The sequence below is a fragment of the Mobula hypostoma genome, chromosome 16 (genome assembly GCF_963921235.1).
Source record: "Mobula hypostoma chromosome 16, sMobHyp1.1, whole genome shotgun sequence".
NCBI lineage: Eukaryota > Metazoa > Chordata > Chondrichthyes > Myliobatiformes > Myliobatidae > Mobula > Mobula hypostoma.
Genome location: NC_086112.1, coordinates 53810859 through 53830373, shown reverse-complemented (window position 1 = coordinate 53830373; position 19515 = coordinate 53810859). Strand labels below are relative to the sequence as shown.

The window sequence follows — 19515 nt, the reverse complement described above, 5'->3', positions numbered from 1 at the left end:
AAGGAAGGTCTGATCTAAAAGAGGGAAAATCTACAAAATAATAGAGTCCAAGAAAAACACGTGGACACTAAAACAGATTGCCCAATCAAGATAATGTTCCAATAAAGGATTCCCATGCCGAGCATCAAGATATCTATTTTAATCCAAAGTGTGGGCAGCAAACTCCAAAGAAAATGGAAGCTAAAATTAGGATCTTAATTTACTAAATTAGTATAAAGCCAAAGTGTGATGCAAAGTGTTTAACAGAACAATGAATGCTGTTTCTCAAGCTTGTGTTGAGAATGATTAGAAAGGTGCGATAAATGGTAGGATTGTAGTAGCAATAAACGGAGGAAAATGACCTGCTAACCACCGGGGAGCTTTCTCAGTACCTGATTAACATTCGTTACTCAAGCAACAGTATCTAAAGCATAATGCTGTGCAAGTTTCCTCCAAAACTCTGTAGCTCACCCATCACTTCATCTTCCCTTCCACCAAGAAGATACCATCAGTAGCTGAAACCACCAACTTTTTTTCAGGGGTTTGATTGTTCTCCTTGTGAACTTTGCTGGCCTTTAGGTAATATTCTTTTTTGATTGCCATATTTCAAAAATGATTCTGAGGACACTATATTCAAGATTCACAATCCAAGATTCAAGATCATTTAATGCCATTTCCAGTACATATGTGGTAAGGAGAATGAAATAGTTCTCATTCTCTGGATCTGACACACACAATAAGATAAAGAACAGAATAATAATACAAAAACCACAATAAATATAAATACATAAGATAGCTTATATACATAGATTAATTGCATGTCCATAAAGTGACGCTAGGAACATTAGTGTGGGTAACAGAACAGCGGTAGTGATACAGAAAGAATTATTCCGAGATTAGTTTACACTTTGAATTCTTTCCTAATTAATTTTGCCTTGTTATTCCTATCCGTTCACAAAATATTTTTCAAAATCTACCTTCTTATCTTTGATCATATTTTCCAACTCTATAATTAGAGCTCAACATCTATTTGTTCCTGCTCGGAAAAAAGAGGGATTTTCCTCGCTAATTTTACTGAATTTCTCAAAACAATTAGTAGCTTTTAAAATACACAGTTGAAATAAATAACAGGAAATATCAACCTAACTCTGGGAATTCAAAGTAGATAAAGTTTTTTTCACATTTCTAATTTTTGCCACACTAATCACATTATGAATAGAATGAGTAATTGTCAGTCAATGAAATTTATATAAGATCTTATAAAACGGCTCAGAGTTCATAAACATGATAAAAGCTAGACTTCTTCTTGCACCCTTTAACTCAAAAACTCATTGGCTAAAAAATTGTTGACACTGAAACTATGTGGACAGGACCAAAGGCTATCTGGGAACCTGTTGAACAATTGCAGAAACATTATATCTACTTGACCAATGAGGAAGAAGAGTGAGTGAATTTATCTCCAAATAAGATATAGAGGATTAATTCATGGGAGGAAAGAAATATTGGATAAAGAAAGAAAGCAGAAAACAGAGCATATTTTCAAAAAGAGCCAATGTGATCATTAATGATGATGACATTTCTAAATTACCAGACTTAACCTCCTTTGATGAATTCAATGGCCAATTAATACCAAGAGTTGAATCTTCAGGAAAATCATAAGAAAATTAAAGGCAAGGTACTATTTTAATGAAGCAAAAGGCAGATCAGTGAATATAGGCTGACAGCATCTAGTGAATCACAGTTCACAGAATGTCCTCCTCACGAGTTCCTTCCTAATTTGCACACCAATGTTCACGTGCCATTATTCTTCCTCAGCAAATTCTTGGCCAATGTACATCATTAACACTACTCTTACCAACGTGAAATTCTGAGGCAGACAGATAAAAGTTACAATTTTCGAAAAAACATCAACCAGAATGATAACACACACAAAGTGCTGGGGGAACTCAGCAAGTCATAAACACAAGTGATTCTGCAGATGCTGGAAGTCTTGAACAAAACATATAAAATGCAGGAGGAATATGGTAACTCTGTTTCCCCATCCATAGATGCTCCCCAGCATGATGAACATTATGAGTACATTCAGCTTTTTTCCCCCAAAATTATTTTGCTTATCACTACCACCCATCCACAATGACTTTTCTCCACAGGGGAGGAGAAGATGGCGGCGCGACGCAGCGCGCACAGCCGTTCTGATTTGATATTGTATTTGTGAAGTAGGATGCCATGCACAATCCTGATTTGATGGAGACAGCCGTGAGAAGCACGGAGGAACATCTGGAGAAACTTCTGAAATGCCTGCTTCACTGCCACTGCTACTGCCTGATCGAGAATCTCCGGAGGGGAGGGCCCCAAATCCTCACCTTTGCCTATTGCCTGTTGCCGGGGCTGGGGTCGAAGCACTCAGCAGAGATGGTGCTCAGTGCTCGGTGTTGGAGAGCTAGTCGGAGGCTCGAAGTTTTTGGACAGACTCGGAGTTGGACTGTGGTCGGGTGCTTCCAGGATGCTGCATCAGCAAGTTTGCGGCACTGGAAGCTCATGGCAGGGAGAGTTTCTTCCTTCTACCATCTGCATGAGATGTTGGGACTTTTGAGAGACTTTGAGATTTTTTTTACCGTGCCCATGGTCTGTTCTTCTATCAAATTACGGTATTGCTTGCACTGTTGTAACTATATGTTATAATTATGTAGTTTTTGTCAGTTTTTTTTAGTCTTGGTTTGTCTTGTGTTTCTGTGATATCATGCTGGAGGAACAAATTGTATCATTTCTTAATGCATGCATTACTAAATGACAATAAAAGAGGACTGCGTGTCCTCATAATAGTCATAGTCATACTTTATTGATCCCGGGGGAAATTGGTTTTCATTGCAGTTGCACCATAAATAATTAAATAGTAATATGTAAATTATGCCAGGAAATAAGTCCAGGACCAGCCTATCGGCTCAGGGTGTCTGACCCTCCAAGGGAGGAGTTGTAACGTTTGATGGCCACAGGCAGGAATGACTTCGTATGACGCTCTGTGCTGCATCTCGGTGGAATGAGTCTCTGGCTGAATGTACTCCTGTGCCCAACCAGTACATTATGTAGTGGATGGGAGACATTGCCCAAGATAGCATGCAACTTGGACAGCATCCTCTTTTCAGACACCGCTGTCAGAGAGTCCAGTTCCATCCCCACAACATCACTGGCCTTACGAATGAGTTTGTTGATTCTGTTGGTGTCTGCTACCCTCAGCCTGCTGCCCCAGCACACAACAGCAGACATGATAGCACTGGCCACCACAGACTTGTAGAACATCCTCCGCATCGTCCGGCAGATGTTAAAGGACCTCAGTCTCCTCAGGAAATAGAGACGGCTCTGACCCTTCTTGTAGACAGCCTCAGTGTTCTTTGACCAGTCCAGTTTATTGTCAATTCATATCTCCAGGCACTTGTAATCCTCCACCATGTCCACACTGACCCCCTGGATGGAAACAGGGGTCACCGGTACCTTAGCTCTCCTCAGGTCTACCACTAGCTCCTTAGTCTTTTCCACATTAAGCTGCAGATAATTCTGCTCACACCATGTGACAAAGTTTCCTACTGTAGCCCTGTACTCAGTCTCATCTCCCTTGCTGATGCATCCAACTATGGCAGAGTCATCAGAAAACTTCTGAAGATGACAAAATGATAATCTAATCTAAATATCTAGTGGATCCATTGTACCTAACTGATATGGCTCTCAGCAAATACCCTCCTAAAATCACATTTTTATTAATAAAAAGACACATTGCAAGCTTTTTCTTATGTGCAATTTATTACAAAGCTAATAGATGACTATTTGTACAATACATTGCACAGAAGCCCAGCTGAATAACGTTGATGAATTGGTCCACATTTTTAATACATTACTACAACTACTGTAATCTTGAGAATGAATTGTAAAACATAATTTAACTAGCTGTATTTTAAGAACCAAGGACAAAATAATGTGTTGTTGAAATATCCCAAAGATTTAATATAATTTACATAAAATGAATTGTAGTTTAGTCCTAAAATATACGATGAAAATTTAATAATTTTCTTTTTAAATATAAAAATTAACCAATAATGCAAAACATATGGCTTTATTATTTCACTAAAAATGGGAAGTATTGGAAATTCTGAACTCACATCATTTATACCTGTTTTCCTACTGTTGATAAAGGTGCGGGGATTGTACAACAGAGTGACTACGACTGGACTAAAAATGCTTATCATCAATTTCTGTGCTTTTGAAAATTTTGCTGTGTTAAATGCATCTTTATTCTTCACAGATACCTAAAACTCAATCTCCATAAAATGATGTCATTGTTTCCTGTATTTTCAAAAATGATGCTTGCAATTTCTACTCATCTCTTATTTACTCACAGTCCATCTCTGACTTCCAGTCCTAGAATTCTTTCTTTCTTCAAGGTGAAGTGATTTCAATACATGCTCATTAAACTTGCAGGGGTGTATGGGGGTGTCAGGGAGGGGTAGCACCTCTGGTGGGGGAACATGTTGCATCCTTTTCAAGGCAGTTAGTCCACCTTTGGTCCCATCTGGCACTCAGCTCTCACCTGTGGCTCCCCGTAGCTGTTTGCATGCAACACCGGCCACACCCCGGGCATCGGCTTCGACAAGCCGGCTAAACCAGGTGAGGGTAGCTGATGGGTCCCAAACCCTCAGTGAGATAGGGAGTTGTCTATCCCAGCATGTGAAGATGGACTGCGGCAGATTGAGCGGACGAGACCAATGGAAGGTCCAATGGTCAAGAAGGTGGTCTCTGCAAGCGTTGTGGAATGCGTAGAGCACGACAAGACATAGAAGTTGTCCTGGTCATCCACTGCGCCTAGTCCCATCTCTAGCCGTCTCGACTCTTGTCTTGCCACTGGATCAGGATGGGAATTGGGAAGAGAGAGTGAGGCTGACGCTGCGCAACTCTCCCTCATTTAAATCCAAATCATGCGCTAGTCTCGACACCATCAATTGGTGTCGAGGTCTTCATCGACAATGATGGATGAACACGAATATTAAACTTACAAGATTAAAGTATTGAATTTTATCTGTAGATGTTTGATGATGTCCTGAGATTGAGAAATAAAATTTTATTTCAAATGAAATTATACCATTTTAGAATTTATCTTTTGCCCCTTTCGTCTGTCTTTCTGTCGGCATCTCACTGCAAGCATTATTTAATAAGGAACCAAATGAGGAAGAAATGAAAGGTATGCCAAAAAGAGATAACATTGAAAATTACAGCAAAAAGCTGCAATATAAACAATAACACAAACCACAGAATAATGTGGGCTGCCTTAATAACTATCGCCTGGTAGCACTCACATTGACAGTGATGAAATGCTTTGAGAGGTTAGTTATGACTAGACTGAACTCCTGCCTCAGCAAGGACCTAGACCCATTACAATTTGCCTATTGCCATAATAGGTCAACGGCAGACACAATCTCAATGTCTCTTCACACGGCTTTAGACCACCTAGACAACACAAACACCTACGTCAGGATGCTGTTCATTGACTATAGCTCAGCATTTAATACAACATCCCCACAAACTTGATCGAGAAGTTGCAGAACCTGGGCCTCTGTACCTCCCTCTGCAATTGGATCCTTGACTTCCTAACTGGAAGACCCAGTCTGTGCGGATTGGTGATAACATATCCTCCTTGCAACACTGGTGCACCTCAGGGGTGTGTGCTTAGCCCACTGCTCTGCTCTCTATATACACATGACTGTGTGTCTAGGCATAGCTCAAATACCATCTACAAATTTGCTGACAATACAACCATTGTTGGTAGAATCTCAGGTGGTGACGAGAGGGCGTACTGGAGTGAGATATGCCAACTAGTGGAATGGTGCCGCAGTGACAACCTGGCACTCAACGTCAGTAAGATGAAAGAGCTGATTGTGGACTTCAGGAAGGGTAAGACGAAGGAGCACATACCAATCCTCATAGAGGGATCAGAAGTGGAGAGAGTGAGCAGCTTCAAGTTCCTGGGTGTCAAGATCTCTGAGGATCTAACCTGGTCCCCACATTACGATGTAGTCATAAGAAGGCAAGACAGCTCCTATACTTCATTAGGAGTTTGAAGAGATTTGGCATGTCAACAAATACACTCAAAAACTTCTATAATTGTACCGTGGAGAGCATTCTGACAGGCTGCATCACTGTCTGGTATGGAGGGGCTACTGCACAGGATTGAAAGAAGTTGCAGAAGGTTGTAAGTCTAGTCAGCTCCATCTTGGGCACTAGCCTACAAAGTACCCAGGACATCTTTAGGGAGCAATGTCTCAGAAAGGCAGTGCCCATTATAAAGGACATCCAGCACCCAGGGCATGCCCTTTTCTCACTGTTACTGTCAGGTAGGAGATACAGAAGCCTGAAGGTACACACTTAGCAAATCAGGAACAGCTTCTTCCCCTCTACCATCCGATTCCTAAATGGACTTTGAAGCTTTGGACACTACAGCACTTTTTTTTTAATATAGAGTATTTCTGTTTTTGCACATTAAAAAAAAATCTATTCAATACATGTAATTGATTTACTTGTTTGTTTATTTATTATTATGTTTTATTTCATTTATTATTATTATTACTTTTTCTCTCTCTGCTAGATTATGTATTGCATTGAACTGCTGCTGCTAAGTTAACAAATTTCACGTCACATACCGATGACAATAAACCTGATTCTGATTCTGGACTATATAGTCTAATTTGTGCTGTCAAAGCTGTGTAACACTATGCAATGTGCATTGTCCCCTCAGTGATTCACTAATGTTATTTCTAAACTGTGATAGAGTATTGTGGAAACTGGTGTACAGTATTGCAATTAAGGTAGGGCCACTTCTCAGGTCTTTCATGTCCTTGGTTGCTTTCAGGCCTCTGGATTAACTCTTGGATGCTCTTGAGGCTTGTCTGTCCCAGATTTCTGATTCTGTAGCAGACCCCTAGGAACCAAATTAATTATATTCTTACATTAGAACAATTAACTGCACTGTAGTGAAATAAACTTGATGGTTACTCCCCAAATATGATATAAATGTTTTAAAAATATGACTTGAAATTGTTTTATCATTGGCATATGTACTGAGGCACAGTGAAAAGCTTGTCCTGCATACTGTTCATACTGATCAAATCATTACATTGTGTATTGAGGTTATGCGAGAGAAAACAGTAACAGAATGCAGAATAAACTGTAACAGCTCCAGAGAAAGTGTAGTGCAGGCAGACAATAAGATGTAAGATCATAATGAGGTCAAGAATCTATTTTACCATTCTAGGGAACCATTCAAAAACTTTTAACAGCAGGGCAGAAACTGTCCTCGAGCCTGGTGGGAAGTGCTTTCAGGCTGTGTATCTTCTGCCCAATAGGAAAAAGCAGAGAGAATATCTGGGATGGGTGGGGGCTTTGATTATGCTGGTTGCTTTAATGAGGCATTGTCGAGTATAGATGGCGGTTAATTCCTGTGATGTCTAAGTTGTGTCCACAACTCTCTGCATTTTCTTGCAGTCACAAGCACAGCAGTTGTCATGCTAAGCTACGATGAATTCAGGTAGGATGCTTTCTAGGGTTTTTATCTTATTTCAGAAATAAGAATTTATTCATGATAAAAAACAACACACAAATGAAGAAACTGCAAAAAATAAAATGCTTACATTTGTGGTTGGTACATTCAGTAGTGTGAACTTTAAAGAGAAAAGGTAACAAACAAACATGTCACCATTGCCAGTCATATGGTCATGTTTCCTATGGTGTGAGAGTCTAAGACCAGGGGACACAGCCTCAGATTAGAGGGGCGTCCTTTTAGAATAGAGATGAGGAGGAATTTCTTTAGCCAGAGAGTGGTGATCTGTGGAATTCTTTGCCACAGTCAGCTGTGGAGGCCAGGTCTTTATGTAAATTTAAGACAGAGGTTGATAGAGGTTGGTCAGGGCATGAAGGGATACGGGGTGAAAGCAGGAGATTGGGGCTGAGAGGAAAATTGGATCAGCCATGATGAAATAGTGGAGCAGTCTTGATGGGCCAAATGGCCTAATTCTGCTCCTAAATCTTATGGTCTTATACGGCTTTCTTTCATTGTTCAAAGGGCTTCCCCCACCCAACTCAGCTCCTCTGTGTTTGTTGAGGGAAGGTGCCTGTACTGTGGTCATTCCCCACAGAGACTAAACTTTGGCTGCACCAAGCTTCATTGCATCCTTTACCATGTACACCTGTAGCCTGGAATCAGCCAGTTTGCTCATTCCCTTTTAGATGTTTGCTGGACTGGAAGACCAACAAGTTTCGTGCAACCAAAGGATACCCTTCATCAAATTGTTGACCTTCCAGCAACACCTGATATCTGTCTTAGTTTGTGTTCTTGGGAACAGCCCATAGATCACAGAGTCCTTTGTTACGCAACTGTTGAGTGTGAACCAGGACATGGACTCTTGTATCCTTCTCCACATCCTCTTAGGAAATCCACACCTTGCAAAGAGGTGGGTGACTGTCTCTTCTCCACCACAGCTATCCCAAGGGCAGTGTACATTGGGGTTGATGTAGCATCTGTAGAATAAAGCTTTGACTGGGAGGGCACTTCCTAGGTACACATGGGCTTGTTGATCAGATCAGGTGCTGAGGCATTCTGCCATTATTTGGACCATTTGCTCAGGGAACAAACCCAGAATCCACAGTGTTCCAGTCCTGCAGTGTCTGCATGACTTTTCACGTTGACCCTGATGGACTTGTGGTCAAAGGCGTTTACTTGGAAGAATTCTAGCAGAGGTCAGATATTGTAGCAATGACCAGCTGACTGAGCCATTGTACAGTAAAGGAGCCAGGCCTAAATTGTGCAAAACCAGGGACAGGTAGAACCTTAGCATATAAAGACACCTGGTGTGCATGAACTTTGGGTCCACATCCAGCCTGACACATGAAGGTGATCATCAGGATGTGGGCAATCTTTGGTAAGTCTTTTCCCCATTCCCCAATCCTTCCTGATGGATTCAACAAAGGGTTCCATCAACACCCAAATCAGACAGGGGAGAGTGGACAACTCTGCCTGACTCCAGGCTCACACCTATTAATTTGAACTACGCTATTAATTTGGCAGAGTTGGATTTGATAATTTCTGATTCCCTCCAAAGAAGCCATTTTGGTAAGCAAGTCCATCGTGTACGTGTGTGATATCCTGCCAAAGGCCGTCTCCAGGTCCAAGGATACCATCGATTAAAGATTGGTAAAGGTCGGTAGGGACATGCTGGATTTGGTTGGCCTTCTGAGGAATTAGAAGCTTTCTAGGCTGTGGAACCAGGATGGGGTGTTGGTGATCTTCACTCCTTGGAATTTGAAGCTCTTAATGCTCTCAACCTCAGCAGAATTGATGTAGTCAGGAGCAGGTGTAACCCACCACAGAAACACAAATTCTTCCTGAAGTGAGTGACCAGATCTTTTGTTTCCTGACATCGAGGTAAAGATTGTTGTCATGACATCATATCTCTGAGCACTCTTATCTCCTTCCTGTACTCTGACTCAATATTGTTTGAGATTTAGCCCACTATAGTGCACGTACATCTGCAACTTTGTACTTGAAGTTGGAGCAGAATTTAGCCATGCAATCCTAAGTGTAGGAGGCTGATGTAAATTTGTGGACAGTGGTGAAAACAGTTTAAACTGCTACAATACCCATGAAAATTATCTAACCAGGTCCCAACATATCAATGTAGTTACAAAGTAGGCAAAACAGTGGCTATACTTTATTAGGACTTCGAAAAGATTTGGCATGTCAACAAATACAGTCAAAAACTTCTAAAGTTGTACTGTGGAGAGCATTTTAACAGGGTGCCTCACTGTCTGGTATGGAGGGGCTACTGCACAGGACAGAAAGAATCTGCAGAAAGTTGTAAATCTAGTCAGCTCCATCTTGGGCACTAGCCTACAAAGTACCCAGGACATCTTTAGGGAGCGGTGTCTCAGAAAGGCAGCATCCATTATTAAGGACCTCCAGCCCCCAGGGCATGCTCTTTTCTCACTGTTACCATCACGTAGGAGCTATAGAAGCCTGACGGCAAACACTCAGCCATTCAGGAACAGCTCTGCCATTTGATTCATAAATGTACATTGAAGCTTTGGACACTACCTCACTTTTTTTAAAATCCACATTATTTCTGTTTTTGCAAGCTTTTTAAATCTATTCAATATATGTAATTGATTTACTTGTTTAGTTATTATTATTATGTTTTATTTTATTTATTATTTTTTTCTCTCTGCTAGATTATGTATTGCATTGAACTGCTGCTGCTAAGTTAACAAATTTTACGTCACATGCTGGTGATAATAAACCTGATTCTGAATAGCTTAAACATAGTAACATTTGCAAAAGACAACCATTGATAATAGTCGCTACTCTGCCCAGAACTCTGCAGCACGTTTTTCAATTGCAATTTTGTATGGCTTTCATGTACATTCTCAATCATTTCTAATTTAAATTGCACTTCTGCCCTGATTTCTAATGCAGTTGACTATGCAGTAGTGTGAAAATTGGCGTAAGAACAGTTTTTGGTTCCTCCTTCCTTCAGTTAGTCCTGATGAAAGGTCTCGGCCCGAAACGTCGACTGCACCTCTTCCTAGAGATGCTGCCTGGCCTGCTGCGTTCACCAGCAACTTTGATATGTGTTGCTTGAATTTCCAGCATCTGCAGAATTCCTCAAGTTTACTTAAGAACAGTTTGTTCTCTTTAAGGTGCTGTTCATGCAGGAGGATAGGAAGTGCCCTAATACCTGAAAGAAATTTGGGTTGGGAGCATGGAGGTGCAAACACTGACATCCTAACCTAACACATCTGTGGCAGGCACTTTTTTTTCCCTCGAAAGACAAATTTATGACTGGTCTATTTATTCACCAAATACCATTTGATTTTCCCATTGTAGTTTCCATGCATCGCATTTGATTTTACTTTACCCTCTCTAATCTCCCACTTTTTCTTATCCTCACCTGTTCGTATTTTTTTCCTTATACGCATTGGTCTTATTGAAGATTTGAGTCCTAATGCAGCACGATTTTCTCTTGTGCTTTAACAGCCTTCTAGTAAACACACCAGTTCCATTATCAGCAGGGTATCGTAAGCTTGACGTTGAGTTTTCATAGATGTTTTGCGTTTCTCATGACACGAACTTGGGAGATAAAGCACTAGGCTGCCCTTGGAGGTATTTAAGAGATTCTGCAGACCTGGCAGCATCTATGGAAAGAACGATATATGTATGTATACTAGCGAAAGGCAGCGCAGCGGTGAAGGCGGTCGCTCTCTCTCTCGCGATGTTTACTGAGCGTCTCCAGCAGCAGCACCCTCGCCGTAGTCGGCAGCCTCCAGTGGGAGGAGCGGTGGCGGCAGCCCGCCCGGCGCGGCGTCAGATAAAAGAAAGCTCAACAGCCCAGCAGAACGGAAAGGGTAGAGGCACAAGGAAGGAAACAAATATACCGCTTCACTTGCTTCATTCAGCTAGACGTGGCCATGCGAGCGGCGCTTGGCCACCCTCGCCATTGATGACCGGCGGCTGTGGTCGCCGGCCCTGACCGGTCGGGAGCGGGGGAACCGGGAGCAGCGACCCAAGGGAGCCGGGGAGAAGTCGGTGTTTGGTTACTTTTAATCCGTTTGATAGCGGGGTGAGAATGGAGGGTGAGCAGCCCCAGGTCGGCACGGAGCCCGGGGGGGAGCCGCCGCCGCAGCAGCAGCCCGCAGCGCCGCTCCGACCCGTGGCGAGTCAGAGCCGCTTCCAGGTCGACCTGGTGACCGAGGCGGGAGGAGGAGGCACCGGCGACGACCAGAAGGGTCGGAGCCCGCCCGCCGATGCCGATGCCGCTGCCGGTCAGCCGCCGCCACCGCCTCCCGGCACCAAGGACGGGAGGGATGGTGGCGCCGCGGCCCCGAACCCGGTCGAGTCGTCGCTACCCCCCGCCACGGACGCCGAAGAGGCCAAGGGACGATTCCGTGTCAATTTCGTGGAGCCGGGCTCGGGCGAGCCGGGAGCCACCTCTGCCGTCACCGGCGCCACTTCCTCGGCGTCGTGTTCCTACGGGCAGCCGACAGCTAGTGAAGCCATGAACGGCTACCCGCAGAACGGCGATACCATGCTCAGCGAGGGTAGTCTGCACTCATCAGGCACCAGCGCTCACCACTACTACGACACGCACAGTAACACCTACTATCTCAGGACCTTCGGGCATAACACCATCGACGCGGTGCCCAGAATCGACCACTACCGCAACACGGTAGCCCAACTGGGGGAGAAGCTGATCAGACCCAGCCTGGCCGAGCTGCACGATGAGCTCGAGAAGGTACGTATCTATCTCTTCTACAGCAATTTATTTGCATTCAGTTTTGCATCTTGTCGGCTGTTAGAAGCTTTGTACGGAAATCAGCAAGACTCGTGTATTATACATTCCATTAAAAATGGTATGCGAAGTTGTTGATGATGTCCCAAGATCTTTCAAGGTGAAGTGATATGCCCTCTCCCCCTTCTTCTCACCCCCCCCCCATTGCTCATTGACAGAGGTAAACTGTACCTTCGGTCAAACTGAGTAATAGGATGGAGAACTGGGACTGATTTATATTTTAAATAGTATAGTTAAATCTCTACTTTTGAAGAAGTGCATCTATTTGTCCACGTTTATTGGGAATTGTGTATGAATACATCTCATACAATGGGATGATAAACCGAAGTTTGAGACACGAGAATTTAGATATTTGGTTCTGGAGCAAAATAATGCTGGAGGAACTCGAATTTGGTAGATTAAGCAGCATCTGAGGAGGCAGAAGGATAGTCCATGTGTCCCTTGGTGACCCTGCCTCAGGACTTGTGTAGAAGGAAATAGTATCAAGGGGTGAGTTGGGCTGGCATGTTTACATTGCTTATTTTCATTTACAGATGATTGTAGTTTGAAAGAAACGTGTTCATGGAAGATTTTTTTCATTGATCCCTCATGGGTGCCAAAATAATTGCACCGTAACAGCAGATTTTCGGGCAATTCTGTTCTAAGAATGTTATTTTCACCCAGTCATAATCCTTAGGTTTAATTTCAACCAGGAAAAGGCATGCTTACTTTTCTGTAGGAAACCTTGAGTAATGATGAAGTGGTTTCCAGATGTTGTGAGCAAGTGATGGTCAAAAAATGATTTCACTCTCCCTTTTTTTTCAGAGATTAATGTGATGTTAGTGTAATATTTTATAGGGTGAATATTTTTTGTTCCTTTCTGCTTTCTGTACCTTTTTTGTGGGCAGCTCGGAGTAATAAAACTTTCAATATGCACTTGAACACCATCCATGCCAGGGGTTATTGTTGGAAGTTTCTTTTCTAAATTCGATCAGAAGTCAGAATGACCTTCACTAAAGACTAGAATTTCACTTAATGTGGTTGAGTTATGAATATGAAGTGTTAGAATTCCATTTGACCATTAATATTCTGGATTCTATGTTACCCATTTTCCCATTCTATCATTATCTATCAAGGTTTGTTTGAAATGATGCTGCATTGGCATCTTACTTGCACCCAGGGTTGCTATTTGGTAAGGGCTATTTCTAGGAAACCAAAGAGAGTAGTCTTTGGAAAAACATGATGGCTATGTGTGCCTCTTTCTTTATAATCAAACACACGTACAATTTTAGCATTCCATCTACTTTCAAGAAGCTTTACTACTTCTTATTCTGAACCCAAAGGAGGGAATTCTTTCATTCCCTTGTAAGAATTAGTATGTCACTGAGCTGTGCCCAAAACACCTGGAGAACCAAATAATGTATCATACATTTTGAATGCACAGACACATGTTATGTTTGGATAACTGGCTAGTACGCTAGTATGCCTCTGATTGCAAATTTACCTAGAGATGATGCCTGTGTTACAGAAATTTGCCTTTGCAGAAGTTGTATGTTGCTGTCCAAAAAAGTTGAGATAGAGAATAAAATTCACACTTGTGGAAATTGTGGTGGGGGGGGCAAAGTAAATTAATTTTTCAATTTGCATTTTTTTGATGCGTGTACAGATAACATGGGTTCACATTACAGAGAGTCGTGATACTACCCATTTTCCTGCAATGCAACTCCCTGGTAATGTGGTTGTCACTTGAATAATGAAAAGATCATACACATTGCATTTTTGGAAATAGCAAACAATAACATTATGTATTTAAATCTATCTTTGATTATTGCTATATTTTAAGCAGTTAGAATAAATGTGTTTTAAAGAAAATATGACAAGTATATTTGTGTACATAGCATTATAATAACAATGATATTTGGAGCCAGCGCCGTTGTCACCCAGAAATGCTACTTGCACCTTCTTGCTCTTCATATTTATGTTGTGCCCGTGGATGTCTTGAATGGAGAGTGACCCTGGTTGTTTGACTTTGTATCCTGTTTAACAAGAGGACAAAAGTAGCCATAATCATGGTTACACTACTGCATTGCAGAGAAATGTAGGTGCTCCTTTCCTTGGCAGTAACTCATTTGGTATATGCTTTGTACTCCTTTACAGCATAGAAGGTAGTTCTAATTTTTTTTTCTATCATTGTTTGAAAGGGTAGGACATGGGTAGCTTTCCTGATGTTTAGGTTACTTTTTAAAAAAAAATATTGTTCGTGTTAGAAAACCAGCTTTGATACGAGGAAGGTTGTGAATGAACATTGAATGCATGTCCTTGATTTTTCTCTTACGCTGGATACATGATCGGGGTGAAGAGCTGATAAATAAGCAGTAGTCAGTAGACTGTTACTTAGTTCCCTTTCAGTCTCCTTGCTTTCCATTAATTAAGAAATGTCTTTTTAATAGAAAGTTTAAAAAATGACCTGTTGTTGCTATTGCTATGAAAATGTTGTTATTCTGGTTAATTATTGGCAATATTACAATGCAAGCTCCTAGAGATGTCAAGTCTGTGCCTTGTTGTGGATTTCAGAAATCTTTTTGATTGTGCTTTTACTCATTTATATAGAACCGTGTATTCAAAGTGGTCAGAAAGGACTATGCAAAAGGTAATCTTTGTACTCCCAAACCTTAGCTAATGAAGGGATGGAGATCAGACACTACCAAATCAAATACTATTGTAATTTGAAAGTCTTAAACACCAAGCACCACTACTCACAATGTCAGTTCTTGGTGTAGATATGAATTGTAAACTTTGTCCATCTGGTGCCACTTTGTATTGCACAGTATATTTATCACCAAGTGAATTTGTCATTTCTTTTCAAATGGATATGATCATTTTTGGCATCCCATTGCTAAACATTTATTAATACTGCATCACCTTTAATGTTGGAAATATCAATAGCAACATAGTGTCAATGGACAATTTGTGATTCCCCCCCCCCCAAAAGTAATGTTTTTTTACAGATGCATAACTCTATAAATGCTGCTAATTCCTGTCTCATGTATGTTGTTCCACTACGCACTGATAGAAAGATTCACAGTTGATAGCAGTTGACCTTGTGGCAATTGAGTTCCCAGCTGTAATACAGACTTGTTTTTATAAACAATAAAATTTTCAGTCCCTGAAGGCAGTTTAGATGCACAGAAATAGTGTCTACAAAAAGGAACCTCATCTGTGGAGACTTTCTTTCATCCTTGGTTTATAGTTTTCAGGCATTTGTGGTAAAAAAAACATAATGATAACAATGCATGCACAGATTCTATTGTCCCTGTTCTCTGCTGTTTAAAAGCAATGGGAGCATTCACATGACAGTCATTTTCCTTACTTGACTGATTTAGGAAAAAAATATAAAGCATGTTTGTTTTTGGTAAACTGAAGTGATAGACTAGTATCATAAGATGTTAATTAATTGTTTTTTTAAATTTCAAACTGAAAAAGTTAAGAACATTAAGAGCATTCATATGGCCTAAAGCTTCCAAAAGCATGTTCTTGTTAATAAAAACCTGTTGGACCTCGGATGACTGGCAAGTACTTTTCAAATGGGTAGCAACTTTAAAAATAGACTTCAATGGAAAAAGTAAAGAAGCATTTTTTTAAAACAAAAATCTATTGTAAGGAATAACACTACAAAAATTCTGGCAACCTTGTGCTCGGGTTTTGCAAGTTCATTAAACTTGATGTGTTGGGTAAAGTTGACAATTTCATTTTTAAAGGTTAATTTTTCTCACTATATTATTTTTGGACAATCTCTTGGAGTTGAAGCATGATAGCAAGCTATCAAGCTATGGGTTTTGTAGTGACAAATGGGGATGTGCAAATTTAGCAGGAAGTGGTAGAGAAGAAGGTGCCTGACAGATGGATAATTTGATAGATGGTATAATGTTTTTGTGATATATATACACACTGAAGTTCTGCATGTCACAACAAAGTGTTTTAAGATAGTTATTTGGGTATAGCATAATGGTGTTCTTGCTTGAATTCGTTTTGCATTAGGATAATCTCTGTGGATCCTTTGGTTGAGATCGTGGCTTGTACGTTCCAATATGGCAGTTGCATGATATAGACTAATTTCTGAGGGCTGTTGTATTTAAGGAGGATATTCTGACCTGCAATTAATTTTAAAAGCCCTCGGTGGAATGAAAATACAATGAACAATGGCCCATCTTTTTTTCTCCCCCTGATGATGTCAGGTGGTAAAGATAACAACTGTTGGGCCTTCACATTGAATTCTATACAGTAATTCAGTAAGCAATCTTTTGGTCATGAAGTGACACATAGCAAGTTTCCTTCTTTAAGATGGTGGCTATTGTGTCATCTGAGGTCCACTAGTGTGTTGGATTTATCTGTGTAGTTTTAGATCTCCAGCATGGAAACATTCAAATACCTGTGGGCTTATTGCTTCCCAGTTTGTTCATAGATTGCCTAATTACACTTTTCTGTCTGAGGACGTGCAAGAATTTTGCCATATTCCTTCCTGTGGACACTGAATCTCCCTAATCCGGAGTGCTTCAGTTCTTGGCAGGCTGGGCCTAGACTTAGACCTTGCTTGGGTGGTCTTGACTGCATCTCAAAACTATCAACGAGTTGCTGGATTATTTATTATTTAGAGATACAGTGTGGGCAGGCCCTACCAGCCCAATGATCCTTACTGTACAGCAACCCACCTGTTTAACACTGGCCTAATCACAGAGCAATTTACAATGACCAATTACAACCAACTGGTGTCTTTAGACTATGGGAGGAAACTGGAGCAAACCATAGAGTTAGTGGGAGAACGTACAGACTTCCTACAGATGGCGCTGGAATTGAACTCTGAGCTCTGGAATACCCTGAGTTATAATAGCGTTGCACTGAACACTATACTATAATGGCACCCAGCACTTCTAGGAGTGTAGATCTCCTACACTTTCCTACACCATCTGTTCATTATAGTCCTAGGTTGTCGGAGGCCTGTACAATTCATTATTTACCTGGAAGACATCGGTAGAGTTTCCAGTCCGAGAATGCTTTGTGCTTGAGGTCATGTAACTCCTGGATTGCGCACTTAATATCTCACTACAATTCTCTGTTTCGATCAGTATCGCAAAAGTTAGTGCAGGTGATCTAAATTCAAGGAAAATAACTTTGAGACTTGTGCAGATAAAAACTGTTATGAATGATTGGATGAGTGAAACTTTGCAGGGGAAAAGGTGCAGGCACCATAATTGTGTATATGTTGTCTGATGGTGACAAAGGCATCAAGATGTCACATAGTGGCAGCTCAGCTGAAGAAAGGTGCAGGTGGGAGAGAGAAACTACTTGCTTTGGTGTTCCATCTGCTGGAATTTCCCTTGCTTCTGGCCTCAATGGCTAAACCCATTTCACTAATTGGTAGAGCATTACCAGCAGTGGCTTCTCTTAGTCTTTGCATACCAATTGAATGATTTTCACTGTGAATTATCTCACAAGCTCTGTCTTTCTTATTGAATATTGAAGTAAGAAATTTATTGTGCGTTAGAAATGTGAAATAGAAACAATACTCAATATTCAGCAGGCCAGGTAGCATCATTGAGGATAATTAATGTACACCCTATCCTCATTATATGCGGGGGATACGTTCCTCGAAGTTGACGTGTAATGTGAAATTGCATAATGTGAATAATTATTTAAATGAAGAAAATAGGGACGTGTTCCAGAGGGCTTCCTAAATATGTTTTATTTGTAATTTATTCACATTTTCATACCAATATGACACAAAAGCAATACTACAAGACATTTGTATTATATTTAATCAATTTAAGGTAATATTCAATGTAATAAATCACAGAAAGTTAACATCCTCTGGTGTACAGTACTCACCAACAGTGGCAGGTGTGTTCGCTCTGGGAGATGAGTGGTTGTTGTGGTGTTGGGCAGCTTTACATGGATGAGGTGGATGGTTGTGGTTGTCAGGATAATATCAAGCACAGCAAGGGGTGAAGGAAGACTCACAGAACTCTTAGAACTGCCGGCAGCAGAAGATTACAGCAATTTGAATAAAGTGGTGAGGGTTGTTTGCTTGGCAGCATTTTGTTTTTCAGCATAAATTTGCCTGTAGGGAAGAAGAGTCGATGGCAGGGAGCAACTGAAATGCTGACTCCATTCTAAATTTGGGTCCGTGTCCATTGCCATTTGTGCCAAGTGTTCCGACTTCCACCATTCCCTCACCATTGGTAAACTCCTGGGATTTTCAAAATCATCTGTTGCTTGCAGCATCTGAGAGATAGTTCACCGTTTTTTAAAAAAAAATCACGCCTTGAATGTGGATCACACAGGTCGAGTGGTTGAATCAGCGATGTTGTGTTAGGCGGCAGGAAATGCACTGTTATGTTAGGATGAATGCTGTCCAAATGTTTAGGATGGGCTGGCGCATTGTCAAGCAACAAAAGAACTTTTAAGGCAAGATTCTGTTCCCGGCAGTAGCATCCCAGAGCTGTGTTACCTTCAGCTGATGCTGCGCTGTTTATAATTCCCAAATTTTTTTCAAGTGTTAAAGCGATTCTCTGCTGCTCGGCTGATGGCCCAGGACAGGACCTTGAACGCGTAGGAGGCATAGTTAAATATTTCAAGCACAAAGTCACTGCACCATAGGTAAAACCAACAAAAGTTTAAAATCGCGCACCATACCTTGCCAAAACCAATGTGAGAGTGGTGGGAGTGAAATTGTGAAGTGTGTGCACCTGACTTGTATTGGCGGGAAGGCAGTGCTCCTCGCATAACTGTGAATTTTGGATGCATATAAGGAGACGTTGGTAGAAATAGGTTCCTCACATAACTGTGAATCCGCATAGTCTGAAGATGCATATAACGAGGTAGGGTGTATCTAGTGATTCACTACAAGAACATAGGCAAATAAGAGCATGAGTTAGTCCATAAGACCCTTTAAGATTGAGCCTGACATTTAATAATATGGCTCATTCATACTGACCTCACTCTTCTGTGCCATTTCTTCACGTCTGTCTATTACTCTATCAATTAAATATTTGTCCACATTTCTGTGATCCACCTGCAGGCTTTCATGTTCTCTGGGCAGGGAAGTCGAGAGCAGAAGAAATTTCTGTACACCTCTGTTAACTGACAGCTCCTTGTCATGTGCTCCTGTTTTAAGACTCAC

At 41.2% G+C, this 19515-nt stretch overlaps 1 protein-coding gene across 1 annotated transcript in view; it reads left to right on the top strand.

The window, feature by feature from the left end:
• The first annotated feature begins 11329 nt into the window (after nucleotides 1-11329).
• The window catches only part of slc12a2 (solute carrier family 12 member 2), a 207767-nt gene continuing 199581 nt past the window's right edge, over nucleotides 11330-19515 (top strand). The window contains exon 1 of the mRNA XM_063068955.1: nucleotides 11330-12302. Within this exon, the coding sequence (XP_062925025.1) occupies nucleotides 11637-12302 (666 nt within the window). The 5' untranslated portion in view covers nucleotides 11330-11636. The remainder of the gene's footprint in view (nucleotides 12303-19515) is intronic.